The sequence below is a fragment of the Geotrypetes seraphini genome, chromosome 4, assembly GCF_902459505.1.
Source record: "Geotrypetes seraphini chromosome 4, aGeoSer1.1, whole genome shotgun sequence".
Classification (NCBI taxonomy): domain Eukaryota; kingdom Metazoa; phylum Chordata; class Amphibia; order Gymnophiona; family Dermophiidae; genus Geotrypetes; species Geotrypetes seraphini.
In genome coordinates, this window is record NC_047087.1 from 278,276,616 (window position 1) to 278,294,698 (window position 18,083).

The 18,083-nt window shown below is 41.4% G+C and overlaps 1 protein-coding gene across 2 annotated transcripts in view; it reads right to left on the bottom strand.

Moving 5' to 3' along the window:
* Positions 1-5,200: 5,200 nt before the first annotated feature.
* EDRF1 (erythroid differentiation regulatory factor 1) overlaps positions 5,201-18,083 on the bottom strand; it is a 155,904-nt gene continuing 143,021 nt past the window's right edge. For both annotated transcript variants that reach the window (XM_033942621.1, XM_033942623.1), the window contains exons 21-24: positions 15,702-15,855; positions 14,100-14,215; positions 10,770-10,909; positions 5,201-6,078 (exon numbers count right to left, since the gene is read on the bottom strand). In XM_033942621.1, coding sequence (XP_033798512.1) covers positions 5,907-6,078; positions 10,770-10,909; positions 14,100-14,215; positions 15,702-15,855 — 582 coding nt within the window. In that variant the 3' untranslated portion in view covers positions 5,201-5,906. The remainder of the gene's footprint in view (positions 6,079-10,769; positions 10,910-14,099; positions 14,216-15,701; positions 15,856-18,083) is intronic.

Below are 18,083 nucleotides of genomic sequence, written 5' to 3' on the forward strand. Positions count from 1 at the left end.
GTCTGTGAAGGAGGCCTGCAGATCACACCAATGTAAATATATTCACTATTCCCTCTTTCCAAATTGTCCCACAGTGCCTCTTCCTTGCCCTGCAGATCCTGCAATTGTGCGGCTTTAATATGATTTTTAACATATAATGCTACTCCCCCTCCTTTTCTTCCTACCCTGTCTTTCCTGAACACATAAGCCTGATATAACTACATCCCAGTCCTAGTTCTCCGTGAACCACGTCTCTGTGATCACTACTATATCCAATTCATCTTCTTTCATCACAGCTTCTAGATTCAGAAGCTCATTTCCCATACTTGGAGCATTAGTATATACTGCTTTCCAGACATTGCCCCCTTTTCCCATCCACATAGAGGAATTCAATGATTTACTTACCCGAGGAAATCTTATACTCACCTGCGGGCTCTAATCACCCTGCCCCATCACTTCTAGTTTAAAGCCCTCTTCAGTAGATTAGCTAGCCTGCTGCCAAAGACACTTCTTCCCTTCTTTGATAGATGCACACCATCCCTTGGAAAATCATCCCATGGTCCAAGTAGCCAAAACGCTCTCGACACCATCCATGTAGCCATGCATTCATCTCCAGGATGCGAGCTTCTCTGCCCTAGCTTTTACCCTCAACATGGAGGATGGACAAGAATACTATCTGCGCACCTGTCTGCTTCACCTTCTCTCTCAGTGTCACAAAGTCGCTTTTGATACGCTAACAGGGGTACCTGGCAGTATCGTTCATGCCAACATGGATGAGCAACATTGGATAATAGTCATTAGGCTTGATGAGTCTCAGTAAGCTTGCTGTAACATCTTGGATTTTGGCACCAGGCAGACAGCATACCTTTCGTGACATCATGCCTGGTCTGCAGATGGATGCTTCTGTATCCCTCAGAAGGGAATTGCCAACTACCACCACCTTACGACTCCTAGTGGTCACGGATCCAGTAATTTTTGGGATGTCAAGCTTTTGTTCCTCCTCTCCTTGAGACGCTCTAATCTCCTCCACTTCCACGACAGCATACTGGTTCATCAGTTCAAGGGTGGGGAGTGTCATAGTACCAATCTTGCAGTGTTCCGTAATCTGAGACTAACTGTCTTCCCTCAGCACAGCCTTTTCTTCCCCACTGGTGGAAATCTTTGACGCATCATGAACCATAACATCAGTGTTAGAATTCTTAGTTTCTTCCCTAATTATAGTTAGTATTTGCCTGGTACTCCTGGTGGCCGAGGATCCTGGAAGGTATTTCATTATTTTGGACTCCTTGACCTGTGTTCCAAGGTTAATTCCTCTGTTGATGGAATCTCCTAGCAGCAATAGTTTTCTATTTTTGGCTTTTTTATTTATGCTTAGGGTGTTCTTTTCATCTCAAGTTACCTTCATCGGTTCTAGTTCCACCTCAATTCTTTTTTCTTGAGCATTGCAATGCTCTAATGCAGCAAAGGAATTCTGTAGGAGTAATAATTGTGATGGTGGCTGTTTCTATGTCAGAGGTCAGTCTACCTCCGTCTATTATGACCCATTTATTCCTGGGTTATTTTGATCTTTGAGGCAGTGGTGGTAAGTTGGTATGATTCTGTGGAGTAATGGAAGTTGCTTTAATTGTCTCCAATTCATGCTTCAGTTTCCAGAGAGACAGATGGGCAAGCCTTAAGTCTCCAAATGGTGTACCTTGGAACTAAAGCACAATGATTGCACTGAATAGAAGTCATCTTGATTGGCTGTAATGGGAATTGAATGAGTATTCTTGATTATTAACATAAGAACATAAGACTTGCCTCTGTCGGGTCAGACAGGAGGTCCATCGTGCCCGGCAGTCCGCTTACGCGGCGGCCCCTCAGGTCCAGGACCTGATACTGCTCCTACCCTAAAACTCACATATGCTTTTCGCTTTTGTCCTGTAGAGTAACTTTCTATCTATACCCTGCAATCCCCTTCGCTTTCAGGAAGTCATCCAGTCCCTTTTTGAAACCCAGTATTGTACTCTGTCCTATTACCTCCTTTGGAAGCGTGTTCCAGGTGTCCACCACCCTCTGAGTGAAGAAAAACTTCCTTGCATTCGTTTTGAATCTGTCCCCTCTCAGTTTTTCTGAGTGACCTCTTGTTTTTGTTGTCCCCGCTAGTCTGAAGAATCTGTCCCTCTCCACCCTCTCTATGCCTTTCATGATTTTATATGTCTGTATCATGTCTCCTCTCAGTCTCCGCTTTTCCAGGGTAAAGAGCCCCAGTTTGTCCAATCTTTCGGCATATGAAAGGTTCTCCATTCCCTTTATCATCCTAGTTGCTCTCCTCTGGACCCTCTCAAGTATCGCCATGTCTTTCCTAAGGTACGGTGACCAGTATTGGACACAGTATTCCAGATGTGGTCGCACCATTGCTCGATACAATGGCAGGATGACCTCCTTCGTTCTGGTAGTGATACCTTTTTTGATAATGCCCAGCATTCTGTTCGCTTTCTTTGAGGCCGCTGCACATTGCGACGCTGGCTTCATTGTTGTATCCACCAATACCCCCAGGTCTTTTTCTAGGGTGCCTTTCCCCATCTCCCTTCCTCCCATCGTATAGCTGTACATGGGGTTCCCTTTCCCGATGTGCAAGACCTTATAGGTTGTCTATATGAGTAGGAAATCCTGGAATAGGTGGGGTGTGGGGAAGGAGGGACTAAAATGCTATCCAGAGAACACAGAACAAAACTACCCCAATACAGTGAAGGAACAGAGGATTTTTTTTTTTTTGCTAAAAGCTGTATAGGAAATAAACTACTATAATCAGATTAAGACCAGAAGTATGAAATTCTAAATATCTTAGCTTTTAGAAGTGCTCTTTCTCCCAGAGCTGTGTCCTAGGGAATGCCTTACTCACTGTGCCATATGCTTACCTGCTTCAGTTCAGGAATACAGCTGGGATAAATGGAGAGGAACTCTGCCTCACAGGTTCACTGGATGAACGTGGTCTTCAGGCTGCCAATCGGACCAAGTTCGGACTGAGCCTCAACCCACGGAAAACCTTGCACCATGAAGGGGAACCATGCTGCTAGTCTACTATTAATCCTGGCCAAGCCATGAAGGAACCAAATAGCCTGTGCTCAAGATCCTGATAAATCAGGGATGTGAGCAGCTACACAGGGGACAGCCCCTAAACTAAAAAAAATACAAAAGCAGGCTAGCTAACTCCAAGGACTGATCCTGCTAGCAGCAGACTTCCACAGAACGAGTCTGTGTCTTCTCCCAGGCAGAAGTCTCAACAAGTGGGAACCTCTGGTTACCGAACCTCAAACCGAACATTTAGAAAGAAAAATACCCCCAAATAATAAAACCACAGAACAAACACTTCTGAGCAACTTGCTTACATAAAAAAAACTGAGGGGCAGCAGCAGCAGCTCCATGTAAAGGAGGTGGAGTTCAAAAGATGATTGACAGCATTCTGCAAGCAACTTGTGGGTTTAGTGTTCAGGACCACTAGTCACATCGCACTAGAAATACAAAATATCAGAGATGCATATTTCTTAAAACTCAAGAAAAGATTGTTCATTTTTAAAAATTATCTCAAAACTGGTGAATAGGTGAAGTCTCAACACTCGACCTCAGCAGTAGCACCCAGGATTACCTACATTTAGTATTCACTGGGACTTTATGCACCATAATTGTCATTGGTTATAGAAAGGCTCTTCAGATCTTATAAACAATTTTTAAGAACACAAAAAATTATCTTCTTAAACCAAACTTTAGATATATAAGCTCACAAAATCCCATTTTCTTTTTCACTTATGTCAGCTGGGGACCTCTTCTGATATGACAAATTTCATTGTCAGGCTGTTTTGAGGACATGTCCCCTTATTTAACCAGACCCTTCACCTTGACATCACATCTCCGTATCCTTTCCCCCCTCTGTTAAAAAAACATCTGCCCTCTTAGTCTCTTTATCCTCAAGTTCAATTTATTTTATATACTGCAAATATAAAATCAGGGTAAATCTAAGCAGTTTACAATAAAATGTAACATGAATAAAAAGAAAACAAAAACTGAAAAAATAAAATAGGGTAGGAAACAAAAAAAAAATTAAAGAAAACATGAAGTACAAAAAAATGGTCAAACATCATAGAAACATGAGGAGAGTAAGGAATTGGTAGGTTACAATAAAAGCAAAAGGTTGGGGAGAGGGAAGGAATGAACGATGGGTTTGGGATGGAAAAATTAAGTGCATGAGATGAAAAGGTCAGAAATGCCAGTATAAAAAAGGTTGCCTGCAGCATTAAGAACAGAAAGCCAAGGATAAATAGTAGGCCTTTAATTGCATCTTGAAAGTCAAAAATGATTTTTCTAAACGGAGATAAAGAGGCAGAGAGTTCCAGAGAGTGGCAGCCATGGCACAGAATGAAGAATTCCTATGAAAGTCGAGGAAGAATTTTCAAAATGAGGGAACAACTAATAACTCTGTGCCCCTTATCTTAGTCTGTCCAGCATCCACTCTCTGTGTCCATATCTCTCTCCTTATACCCAGCATTACTCCTATGTCCTTGTTCATATGCTCTCTCCAGGCCCAATGTCTCTTCTCTGCTTCTCACCATATCCGTCGTCTTACCTTTCTCTTGCAACCCCCTATGGTCTGGCAAATCTCTCTCCCTCCCTTCATAAGCCCAGTATTACTCCCCCACTCTTTCTTCTAACCCCCTACAACATCTCTCCTCTCTCTGCTTCCCACTCCAGATTCAGCATCTCTTTCTGTCTCACCTCTTCCACACATGTCCAGAATCTCTCTACCACTCACCCCACCATTCTTCTATAGCCTCTCCATCTGGGTCTAGTCTCTTTTTGTAGCTAATAATTTAAATGCAAATGCCCCCCACACACCTGGTCCTCTCAATGTGCGACAGGTTGGCAACAGACACGACAACTACATCTGGCTACCACTACTAGGGCCTTTCCTCTGCGGTGTCCCATCCATAGGAAGTTGCATCAGAGAGGCGAAACACAGAGGAAACTTATTTTTTATTGTTGCCTCTGCTAACAAATTGTCACATGTTGGGAGGATCATCAGGGCAGGGGAGCAGAGGAAGGGAGCGATGCTGGAACTGCGGGGATGAGGATCAACTGCAATTTATATTCTGTTTGATGAAGCATATGAGGCAGATTCCAACAATTATATACAGTATAATGGACTGACACCTATATGGAAACTTAGAAAAAAAATAAAAAGAAATAAGCTGATTCTGTACTTTATTCTTTAATAAATAAACTTTTTATAAATATGTCTTACAAGTTATTCACAGCTTGAAGTGGAAAAATGAAAACAAAATACAATAATGTATTTGAACATACAATTGTAAAATAAAGAGAAAATGTCTTCCTTTCATGCTGAGGTGAAGTGTGGAGATTTCAGTGCATGGCAAATTTCTTAGAAAAACCTGGCATGGTAACTCAAGGCACAGTTTCAGTTTTTCTGCATGGGAATTGTTGAGGTTAAAGGAAAAAACATTTTTCCACACCCAAATACTTGCAAAAGTCTTCACACTTCCAATTATATCATTTTTAAAAAGGATGTAAACAATTCAGTCTGTATGTCAACTTCACAAAACTGTTTTATACAATTGCATGTCTTAATTTTCATAGAAAAAAGAAACTTGTGCATGTCTCTGTGTATAAAAAGTAGATTTTGCATATTTTTGTCATAAAAGCTTTACATCTAGATTCTTGCCACACATTTAAAACATAAGTAACAAAGAAAAAGTCTTGCTAGAGGGGAAACAATGGACTATATTCATCCACTGGCTCAGCTCCGGTGGTTTGGACATCTGCAGTGTTTCTTGCTCCACAACTAGAAGCAAGAATCAAGATGGACTAAGCTTGGCAAATCCCAGGTTTCAAAAAGGCACTGATCGTATCCAATACCCAACACTTTTTGTACGTCAGGTCACAGTTACAGTATCACTTGCTTCTCTTTTAGGAGACAGCTGATCCAATAAATTTATAACAGTATCTATTCTTTCCAATAGAGAGGTAGTTTTATTCGCAATGGCCCGGAGTAGGCTGGAGTAAACTTGCTTGTTTGTCTGAAGTACTGCCTCTTCTTTACTTCCACTGAAAATAGAATTTGACACTTCATAAATTTATATAAATTGTCAACACAAAAATGTAAAATTCATCTATTGCCTCTATACTCATGAATTTACAAATCAAAATTGCCTTCTCTGTTTTGAATTTAGATTCTGCATATCATCACACAGATAGTTTTTCAGGGTTGAAGAGAGCTTTTTTGTAAGTACTATATATAGAGACTGTATATATCCCAGTAACAGCACAAGGACAGCCTGGGCTAGGTAGATTAGACCAGTGGTTCCCAGCCCTGTCCTGGAGGACCACCAGGCCCAATCGGGTTTTCAGGCTAGCCCTAATGAATATGCATGAGAGAGATTTGCATATAATGGAAGTGACAGGCATGCAAATCTGCTTCATGCATATTCATTAGGGTATCCTGAAAACCCGATTGGCCTGGTGGTCCTCCAGGAAAGGGTTGGGAACCACTGGATTAGACAGTCACCTAGGGTGGAAAGTTCTAGCTGGAAGCAAAGAACAGTTGCCATTAAAAGACCCTGGCAGACACAGTAACTCAAGAAGCCATCAACTTGCACTTTTACTTGTATGGAGGGCAGTCTATTTTCTAATAGCCCATGCACCTGGGTAAATGTAATTCAGAAATTTCCTTCTTGAAAGAAAGTACAACAAGTAAAAGCTGGTGTCTAATTATGCACTTTTACAGAATTGTTTGGAGAGGAGGGGTTGTTGATGTTATCATGTTTGTTCAGTCTATTTATCATATTTGTGAGGGAAAAACGGCTGACAGTCAGAGCTAAAAGGGAGGTTATGATCATATAGGATATCTCCATTCTGACCAATAAAAAGCTAGATCACGATAAACCAGAAATATGGCAAAAGAGAAAGCACCACAATGGCATTGATCATATAGGTGTCCGTCTCAAGCTATTGCTCTGTGAATGAAAAAAAGGCAGATTTTCAAGTACTGAGAAATGCAATCTGAAATAAAGAAAATGTAGCAGAAGGATACAGAAAGTTTTCTCCTCCTTTTGAGTTTCATGGACCTGATTAAAAGGAATTCTCAAGCACACCTGGATAAGTTGTCCATAAATGTAGGATGAACTCCAGAAGGAAGCTCTTTGGCATGATGAAAGTATTACAGTGAGCATTTGAGATCATACGCCACATGTCTTTGCTTACGAGTTCACAATAATTATCCTCTAGGAGATTTTTTTTAAATTTATTTTATATTTACTATATCACTGCAATCATACAGGACAGAATTACAGTATATACTCAAATATAAACCATGGTGATCCCCCCCAAAAGGAGGAAAGAGGTTGATGTGAATATAAACCAGGCTCTGCACCCAACCTCCCTCCCTCCCTGCCCAGCCCAGCCCCCAGCCCTACTCCCAGCCCTCCAATGCCAGGCTCTGCATCTAGCCTCCCCTCATTCCCTCCTCTGATGCCTTGCAGGCCTCTCCAGGCCTGACATAAGCCCTGGTGGTCCGGCAATGGGCCAGGAGAGGAAAGATCCCTCCCACCTCCTGTCCTGGCTGACTGACACATCCCACCTCTCTGACTTTTAAAAATACCTACCTCTAAAGTCCTGGTGGTCCAGTGGTGAACCGGGGCAGGAACAATCTTCCTATGCTCCTGCCCCATGCAGATCCACTATCTGAAATGGCTGCTGCAAGTTCTCATGGCAACCTTGTGAGTTCCTGTAGGCTCACAAGGTTGCACAAAGCAGGAGTGTAGGAAGATCACTCCTGCCCCAGTTCACCACTGGACCACCAGGGCTTAAAAGGAAGGTTTTTTTAAAAAGTCTGGGAGGGGGCATGTGCAAAGAGTTGACTGGAACAGGAGGCGGAAGGGCCAGCCCACCATTGGTCCACCAGGGCCTATGGCAGGCCATAATTACATCTGGGAGGGGGGTGGATAGGCGCTGACCCAAATATAAACCAAAACCCCCCATTTCTGGGCCATTTCTTTGGCCCCAAAATCTCAGTTTATATTCAAGCATACAGTAAGTGGTTTATAATCTAAAATTTTGAGAAAAAAAGAGAAAAAGAATACCATTGACCCCTCCCCTGAAATCTGCCTAGAGCACATAATATTTTGCATCAGCTCTGAGGATAGGTGGTTATATTAGAAGCTCTATTCTTGTTTTGGATGTCTGAAAAGTGGCATTTAGAAGTCCATATTGCATGGATGTCCAAATTCTAATTTCACAAAGGCAATTTGAACTATATTCACATCATTCTCTTCTTGGTTGGGCTGAGAACTTTTCAGCACCCCCTCGTACAGAGAAAGCTGATGTTCATAGCAAGGAATTGAAGGAACAGGATAGTGAATAGAGCAGTCTAGTAATGGAAGGAACAGGAGTCCATAGACAGCAAAAACCAAGGGCAAGAAACTGAGACTGATGCAGAAAGCTGCACAGTAAGAGCCATGCCGATAGCTGAGTGCATGAGTTGTACTGCAAACTTAGTGAGAAAGATCTACCACTGCTGCTTTTTAAGATCCTCTTTGATCCCTTATAATTGTTTTGTATTTTAATACCTTAATGCATTTTGTAGTATATTTTATTCAGCACATAGTAAATTTCATGCACATTATCTTAGGTTCTGCTATTTAACACCTTTGAGAGCTGCATTAGATCACCAAGTAAAGAATTGTCAATTTAAGATGTTAATAAATATGCTTTTGCAATGTACCATAATGCATGACTGATTGCACACTTGGGGCCCTAGAAGGAAGGGCAGTTCAAGTTTCTCAGACAATGCAACCGCAGTAGCCTATGTAAACAGGCAAAGAGGCACCAAGAGTACACCGCTGAGCTTGGAAGTTCACCTGCTCTTTGGTGGGCATAAGCCCATCTCTTGGCCATATTGGCAGCTCACGTAGCTGAGACAGAGAATGTGCAGGCGGACTTCCTAAGTTGGCAGATCTTGGATCCTCGGGAGTGGCTTCTCTCTCAGAAGGCCTTTAACTGCATGATCAGGCACTGGGGGCGTCTGACATTCAACCTCATAGCCTCAGTATCCAACAAAAAGGCAGCCCATTTCTTCATCTGAAAGTATGAGCCAGGAAACACTGGGCTGGATGGTCTAGTCTAAGCCTGGCCTATGGAAGAGCTCCTGTATGTGTTCCCCAATGGTCAATGATAGGCAGAGTGCTTCGGTGGATCAGAATGCACCGAGGACAAGTGATCCTGGTAGCTCCATATTGGTCGAGGTGGCTGTGATATGTAGACTTAGTACATCTGCAGAGGGACAAGGCTCTAAGGTTTCTTTTGTCATCCGAATTTTTTCTCACAATGTCTCATTGTCCTGGAGAATCCAGAGCACTTTGATCTTAAGGCATGGTTCTTGAGCACAAAGGCTTAGGGCATAAAGTCTATTCACCTGATTTATTGCCACACTCCTGAGGTCTAAGCAGCAGTCCAAGTTAGCGGCCTAAGTAAAAGCCTGGAAGTGTTTCAGGACCTGGTGCAAGTGACAATGCTCAGACCAGGTGACCACACCAGTTTCAGTGGTGCTCGACTTCCTGCAGGTAAGTCTGAAGAAGGGCCTGGAGGTTGGCTTTCTCCAGATACAGATAGGAGAAGCAGCAGAAGTGGCCACGACAAGAGGAGGGAGGGAGGTGTGGGTGTGATACCAAGTTGAAAGCTCTGAGCACGGAAAACACCGAATAAAAGTGAAACACACCGAAAAAAAATAAGAAAAAGGGAGAGCAGCACAGAAACACTCCTTCCAGCTTGTGTGCAGAAGGGAAAAACTGCAGGTGGCAGTAGAGTTCCCAGTGAAGTAGGAGGATCACAGAAAAAAATCCATAGTGGAGTCCTTCTACATATGGCTTGCAGCAACAAGGAAATAAAACCCGCTTGTCCAGAATGATACACCTTTTGCACTGGACATGGTATTACAATAATTAATCGGGGATATAACAAAGGCATTGAATAATGTATGAATCAAGGGAAATCCAGAACTGAATAGCATGTATTCACAAAATCCAGAAAAACCCTCTCTATGACCTGCAATATATGCTGCTCAAAGAACAATTTAGCGTTATCTGCATATTTTATCACATCATTCATTGCTCTTTTGTAGATTAATGAATTAAAGAACACTGATCCTACTACATATCTTGGGCATTACTCTCCATTTGAAAAATTGATCAAATCCTCTCCTCCAACCCGTTACTAAGCCACAGCAGAAGATTTTCTCCTACCATAAGTCTTTTTTCAGGAATCTCCTAAGGGACTCTTAAATGGCTTCTGAAAATCCAGGATCTCTGGATAGATAAGGATGGGTATAGGAATATTCCAGATAAATTATACAGATATGAACCTTCTCCGTCAGTGTGCAGCTTGGGAGTGGTACATGACAGAAAGTTATTTATGATGCCCTATATCTGTGTGTTTGTTTTTCATGTTTTGTTCCAATGAAACTGATCCATCAGGCTCAGCATTTTATATGATATGGTTTAAGAAATAACAGTAAGTCAACTGTGTCAAAATTAAGGGTTGAACTATAAAGGAAAACTTGTACATATACTTTCATGACTAAGTCCATGAGGCTCATTTTCAAAGAACTCAGACACACAAAATATAGATTTCTATGGTAATTTGTATGTCTAAGTGCTTTGAAAATGAGCCTCCATGTATGCATTGTATTTAGAGACACAAATTCTGCAACTTTACCCAAGCCAGTACTATTTGTGAGAATATACCTGTTTTTCTTTTTTGTTGAAGTCAGCAGTTTAATTAGTTGAAGAAGCAGGAATGATAAACGTGATTCAAATATATTGAGAAGTTTCAATATTTCCTCTTTGTTGAAGCTGGCTGAGGAATTGCTTCCATCACTAGCATCCTTAAAAAAATAAATAATGAAGGCTGAGACATCACATGTTATATACCTCATGCAAGGATAAATTCACATTTCTAATCTGCAATTAGACAAATTCCCCTGATATTTTTTAAAAAGGTTCCACAGAAGATCCGGGAAATTATAGACCGGTAAGCCTGACTTCTGTGCCAGGCAAAATAGTGAAAACAATTATAAAAATAAAATTATGTAACACACAGACAAATATGATTTAATGGGACAGAGTCATCATGGGTTCAACTAAAGGAGGTCTTGTCTCACCAATTTGCTCGACTTCTTTGAAAATGTGACTAAACATGTGGATAAAAGTGAGCCGGCTGATGTAGTATACCTAGCTTTTCAGAAAGCTTTTGGCAAAGTTCCTCATGAGAGACTACTGAGAAAATTAATGTTATGGGATGGGAGGTGATGTTCAGCTATGGATTAGGACTTGTTATTTGACAGAAAATAGGGGGTAAGGTTAAATGGCCACTTTTCTCAATGTAAGAGGGTAAGTAATAGAGAGCTACAGGGATCTGTACTGGGGCCGGTGCTATTTAACTTATTTACAAATGATCTGGAAATTGGGATGACAAATGAGGTGATGACACAAAACTATTCAAAGTTGTCAAAGCACAAGGACTATGAAAATCTGCAGGAAGACCTTAGGAAACTGGATGCCTGGACATCCAAATAGCAGATGAAATTTGATGTAGACAAATGCAAAGTGATATACATTAGGAAGAATAATCCAATCATAGTTATTCGATGCTAGGGGCCTCCTTAGGAGTCTGCACCCAAGAAAAGGATATGAGTATCGTTGTAGGTACTATGCTTAATTTTCTGCCCAGTGTGCGGCTGCAGCAAAAAAAAAAAAAAAAAAAAAAGCAGCAAACATGATGCTAGGAATTATTAGGAAAGGGATGGTAAATAAGACTATTATAATGCCTCTGTATTGCTCCATGATGCATCCTCACCTTGAGTACAGATACAGTTTTGGTCGCTGTATCTAAAAAAGATATAGTGGAAATAGAAAAGGTTCAAAGAGCGTCCAAAATGATAAAGGAGTTGGAACTCCTCTCATATGAGGAAAGACTACAGAGATTGGGCTCTTCAGCTTGGAAGAGAGACAGTTGAGGGGGAATCCTGAGTGGTGTAGAACAGGTAAGAGTGAATCGATTTTTCATCCTTTCTAAAAGTGCAAAAAGCAGAGGACATTCAATGAAATCACAGAGGAATATTTTTTTAAATAGGAGGAAATATGTTTTTACTCAAAGAATAGTTAGGATCTGGAACATGTTGCTAGATGTGGTGGTCACAGCAGTTAGTGTAGACAGGTTTAAGAAAGGTTTAGACAAGTTCCTGGAGGAAACGTTAATACTTTGCTATCGAGACAAATATAGGGGAAGCCACTGCTTGTCCTGGATCGGTATCATGGAATGTTACTACTACTTGGGTTTCTGCCAGGTACTATGACCTGGATTGGCCATCGTTGGAAACAGAAGACTGGGCTAGATGGACTGGTCTGACCTTATGTTTTTATGTCAAAGGAGGAGGGAGGATTAAGGATCCCAGACAGACATTATAATTTATAATATAGCTAGTTTGTTGCAACAGGCACAATACTGGATTCAGGGATCTAATTATTTTTGTAATCCTGAGCGGCAAATAGTGTACTCAAATACAAATGAACTATGTTTTGCATGCCAACAGAGGCCCTGTCCCCTTACTTGCAGAATAATATTCTCACACAATCTTTGCGCTGGGCATGGAAACAAAGCAGAAACATTTAGATTATCTAGTATTTGTTCTTCCTATCTTCCACTGTGAGGGAACACAGACTTTTCTCCAAGACTGCAGGGTATGGGCTTTTAGAAGTGGGAAGATTCAGGAATACATATGTGTGGAGGAATACCCAACAATCCAATCTTTTAACATGGCCTGGAGAAACAGCACAAATATCAGTATATGCAATTGTGCCACTAAATAAATCATTTTAATCAGTGTTCACAGAACTGGAGAAATGTAACTTTTGATCAATTTTGGCAATCAGAAGTAGATATAAATTGTATTTATTGGATTTAGAGCAGTGTTTCGCAAACTGTATGCCCCGGCAGATTCTAGTTGTGTCGCGAGATGCCGGTGTGGAGGAGAGGCACCAGCAGACTGCTTACAGGATGTGCCTCTTGCGGCAGTGCCTCTCTCTTCACCAGCACCTCTGCTCCTTCTCCTCACCTCTCCTTCTGTAGCATCCCCACTGGCGGTAATAGGAGGCTCAGGGCCGCAGCTGGAGGACATCCGTGCATGCGCAGATGTCGATGTGATGATGTCATGCATGTGTGTGATATCATTGTGTCGACAACCGTGCACTTCCGGGTGCCCTCCAGCTGTGGCTGCGAGATTAGTATGCCACACCTTAAAAAGTTTGTGACACATTGGTTTAGAGCACAGGTGTCAAAGTCCCTCCTCGAGGACTGCAATCCAGTCGGGTTTTCAGGATTTCCCCAATGAATATGTATTGAAAACAGTGCATGCACATAGATCTCATACATATTCATTAGGGAAATCCTGAAAACCCAACTGGATTGCAGTTCTCAAGGAGGGACTTTGACACCCCTGGTTTAGAGGATGACCTGGAACTTGAGAAAGAACAATTTTTATCTATATGGAAAGCATGTTTAATATGTAAGCTCTCCACATTGTCACAATTAATAAAACAGGAGTGCCTACCTTGACATTATGACAAAATCAGATGCATTTCTTATTGCGAATGGAGCACTTTTCAGTTATTAGTAGAGAAGAAGATCTCAATTTATCAGGTTGTGGACTCAACAACGCCTAGGCTGCAAAGTATGCTATTTAAGTTTGGTAAGCTAAATGGAAATATGTTTTTGTACTACTCATACTGCCTATGTCAATATCTGATATATTCCTGTGGAAGGAGTTTATATAGGGGACGGAAGGGGAATGGAGGATGAAATAGGGGGGGGGGAATGATGTTATATTCAGCTTAATAAAAATATTGTTCTATAAAAATACTATGTCTTCCATTTACCCTGGATCGGTAGCATGGAATGTTGCTACTCTTTGGGTTTTTGCCAGATACTAGTGACCTGGATTGGCCACCGTGAGAATGGGCTACTGGGCTAGATGGACCGTTGGACTGACCCAGAAATGCTATTCTTATGTTATGTACCTGTTCACACTCAGTTGCAAGTTCATTCCTGATTAGATGGAAAGCACATCGAGTGTTCACCATTATATCCAGAGCTCCTGAGAGTGTCTTTAATTTTCCCACACTGCTATTCTGACCTGAGATGATAAAAATTAAATCAAATTAGAAATAAGTTCAATGTGTTCAATTCATCAAATTTCCATGTATGTGGTTGCCTATTAAGACGTTCTCCATCAATGTTCAGAAATTAAGAATGCTCTGTTCAGCTCCTCTTTTGGACTATGAGTAAACTTCACCATTTTTTTTTTTCAGGCGGTTTTATTTATTTATTTTAAAAATCTATCATCCACTTAAAACCTATGCGAGTTACATAAAAACAACATAAAATCAAATACCAAAACCTAAAAAAAGTCACACATTGATTATAAACACCATGACTACGCAATTATAAATTCATCTTGCGAGCCTTCTATCCCCCCAAGAGAGCTCATGTAATGAGGATTAGTGCGGAGCACAGTTGTGGTAAATGCGAACAGCCCATGGCATCTTTTGGACATATGTTCTGGACCTGCCCATTGGTGTCTGCCTTTTGGTTGCAATTGATATCTGCTGTGGCCCAGTTGTGGGGGTGCTCTTGGAGACTACATCCGAGTTTCCTCATTACTCTACAGATTCGTTTCCATCCACCCAAGCCGGGCTGTTCGGCCTTTCTTAAGAGGACTATCCTGCTGGGGAGGAAGTGTGTTCTGTTGCAGTGGCTTTCTTCTCAACCCCCGACTGTTCAGCAGTGGAGAGCATTAATGCTACAGCAAATGTTGCTGGAGCGCAGAGACATTGTGGACTTGTCAGCCAAGGCTGGCAGACTTTTCCGTCAATGTTGGTATTCTTTTAGTTTGACCTTTACTCCCTGTATTCGTAGACAACTCTGGGATGCTTGAGATGCTTCTTGTTTATTTCTCACATTGGTTCTAGTTGCTGCTGCCTGGGTGGGGTGGGAGGGGAGGTTGGGGGGGATTGGGAATTGAGCTGGTATGGAGAAAATGTTTTGTTTGTTGTATGCTGTCTTTTTATTCTCTTGTTCAATAAACATATTTACACATAAACACCATGACTATCTTCTTACAGCACATATTAATAAGCAGTACCACCTGTGGAGCCCTTGGTAACTTTGCTGTCAGTGGCTTCTCCAGCATATGCTGGAATGTTTAACCATTCTTACTCAGAACACCTCAGTTAGAAATCAGTTAAGAGAAGCAGAACAAAAGCTGATGAATGGACTTGATTTTTCTACAGCAGAGGAACATTTCATGCATTCTTTATATTATTCACAAGACAAGGTTTACCATTCATCTCAGGTGGAAACTTTTCAATTATTTCCAAGCAACTACCCATGTACAAAATGTGGATTTTATCTAAAGATCTTCCCTTGTGTGCAAAGCAAAGGTCTTTCTGAATTAATTCAGGCTAGAAATTCTGCCACCCTCTATGGATTGCATAAAATTTTGGTACACACTCAACCAATTTCCAACATCAAAGGTTATGCACCCTTTCTCTACTCAACAAACATTCTCATAAAAAAATCTCACACATGGATAATTTTTTTTAATTATCCTGCATACGTACTTGCCATCTGGAATTCTGAAAATGCTACTCTCTCTAATTGTACACGAAGGAGTTCACACGGAGCATCTTTCAAAATCTGAAAAAGCTTTACAGCCTTGCTATAATGGAGGTCCGCCAGCATCCTGTGCTGCTTTCTCAGATGTTCACCACCAACCTGTAATTAGTGAAAATATTATGTAAATTTTCTTATGATATAGGCAAGCCCCTTTTGTTACAAACAGAAATTAATATCGTGAGTCAGGAAAACAAAATTGCTTTCCTATAGTAGTTTTTTCCTAAAGACAGCAGTTTACCAATCATACACTTGGGTGATGTGACTGTGTACTGATAAATATATTCTTCTAGAATTGCTTTGACAAACTTCTTCATCTGCCCTACAATTCCCAGTAGTTTTAACAAGATAGCTGTGGGGGATGATCTTCAAAGTTAAAGGAAAGCAAAAATTGGAAGATTGATGAACTGCTGCCTTCAAAGAAAGCAAAGTTACTAACTTGTACCAGGTGTTCTCTAAGGACAGCAGGATATAAGTTCTCATATATGGGCAACATCACTGACAAGAGTCTCGGGTGTGAATCCTGCCCTACGTTCTTAAAGCTTCTGGAAATTTTGGCAGGCTCAACCATGCATTCGTGTGTGTATGCCTTCCCACCCACCCACCCAACTTGCGTAGGACCCTAAGTTGCAAAAAAATAAAAATTAATTGATTAATTAATTAAATAATAAAATTCCTAACACCTGCTAAAGGTAAGCAAGTTCACTTTCTCCGAGGACAAGTAGGATCTCACATGTGGGGATGACTAGCTACTAGGCTTACCTAAAACAACAAACAATAGTCAATATGGAGTTGCAATGGCAAGGTCAACAAGAACCAATGACATCAATGACAAAAAACAAACAAACAAACCCCAGTCCTATTGCGAAGGTGCAGCCTGGAACAGAAAAGAATGGGCCATGAGGGTAGAGTTGGATTCTAGATGCCAAACAAATTTCTGTAAAACTGAGTGTCCAAACTGACTGTTGCGTCGTATTCTGCTCAAGACAGTAATATGATGTGACTATGTGGATTGTAGACAACATTGCAGCTTTATAGATCTCTTCAATGGAGGTTAGCCTCAAACGGACTACCTACACAGCCATGGCTCTGACATTTTGAGACATGACATGACCCTCCAAGAGTAGGCTCAGACTGGGCAGTGAGGTGGGCAGTGGTTAAAGCTATTGCCTTAGCACCCTGAGGGTGTGGGTTCAAACCCATACTGCTCCTTATGACACTGGGTAAGTCACTTAATCCCCTCATTGTTCCAGGTACTTTAGGTAGATTGTGAGCCCACCAGGATAGACAGGGAAAAATGCTCAAGTACCTGAATAAATTCATGTAAACCGGTCTGAGCTCCCCTGGGAGAACAGTATAGAAAATTGAACGAATAAATAAATAAATAAATAAAAGATGCAGTTTGCAAACCAACTGGACAAAGTGCATTTATCAATGACTGCCCCCTGTCCTGATAGTTCAAAAGAAACAAAAAGCTGGGTGGACTGTCTATGGGCTTTAATCTGCTCCAGATAGAGGCTCGCTTGCAGTTCAAGGTGTGCAGTGTGCTTTCACCCAGATGGGCATGAAGCTTTCCGAGAAATATTGGCAAGACAATTAACTGATTGATGGAACTCCAACACCATTGTTAGCTAAACTAAAGGTGAACAAAACAATGGGGCTGGATGGCATACATCTGGCACAGGAGGGCTGAAGGAGAAATTAGGTTCTTACCTGCTAATTTGCTTTCTTTCAGTTCTTCCAGACCCGGCACAGAATGGTTGGGTTTACACTCCTCTGCCAACAAGTGGAGACTGAGACATTGACTTTTGGCTGTAGTACAAGTAGGCTGTGCAGTCCCATCTACAATCAGTCTGACAAATAGCCAAGCAGGAACAAACTAAGAACTGTGAACTAGAAAACACCAACTGCACTCCCATAAGGAGAATACCAAATAATAGTCTAGATTGGACAGGGAAAACACTGTTGGATACTGATAAAAACAAAAATCTTCGAACAGCTCGCCAGCTAAGCTAGACAAACCAAATGCCACTGTTCTTACTACACTCTCCCAAAACAACAAAATCTGTACTCTTTACGAAGACACCAAATAAAAAATGACAGGGTGGGGGTCTGTGTCAGTCTGGAGGGACTAAAAGAAATAAAATTAGCAGATAAGAACCTACTTTCTCCTTCTTTAGCATCCCTTCAGATCAGCACAGAACAGATGGGACATGTCAAAGCAGTTCCCATCATGGGTGGAACCCCCCGAAGGGACACCACAAGAACATGCTCATCGAACACTGCGTCCTGACATGCCTAAACATCCACACGGTAGTGTCAAATAAAGG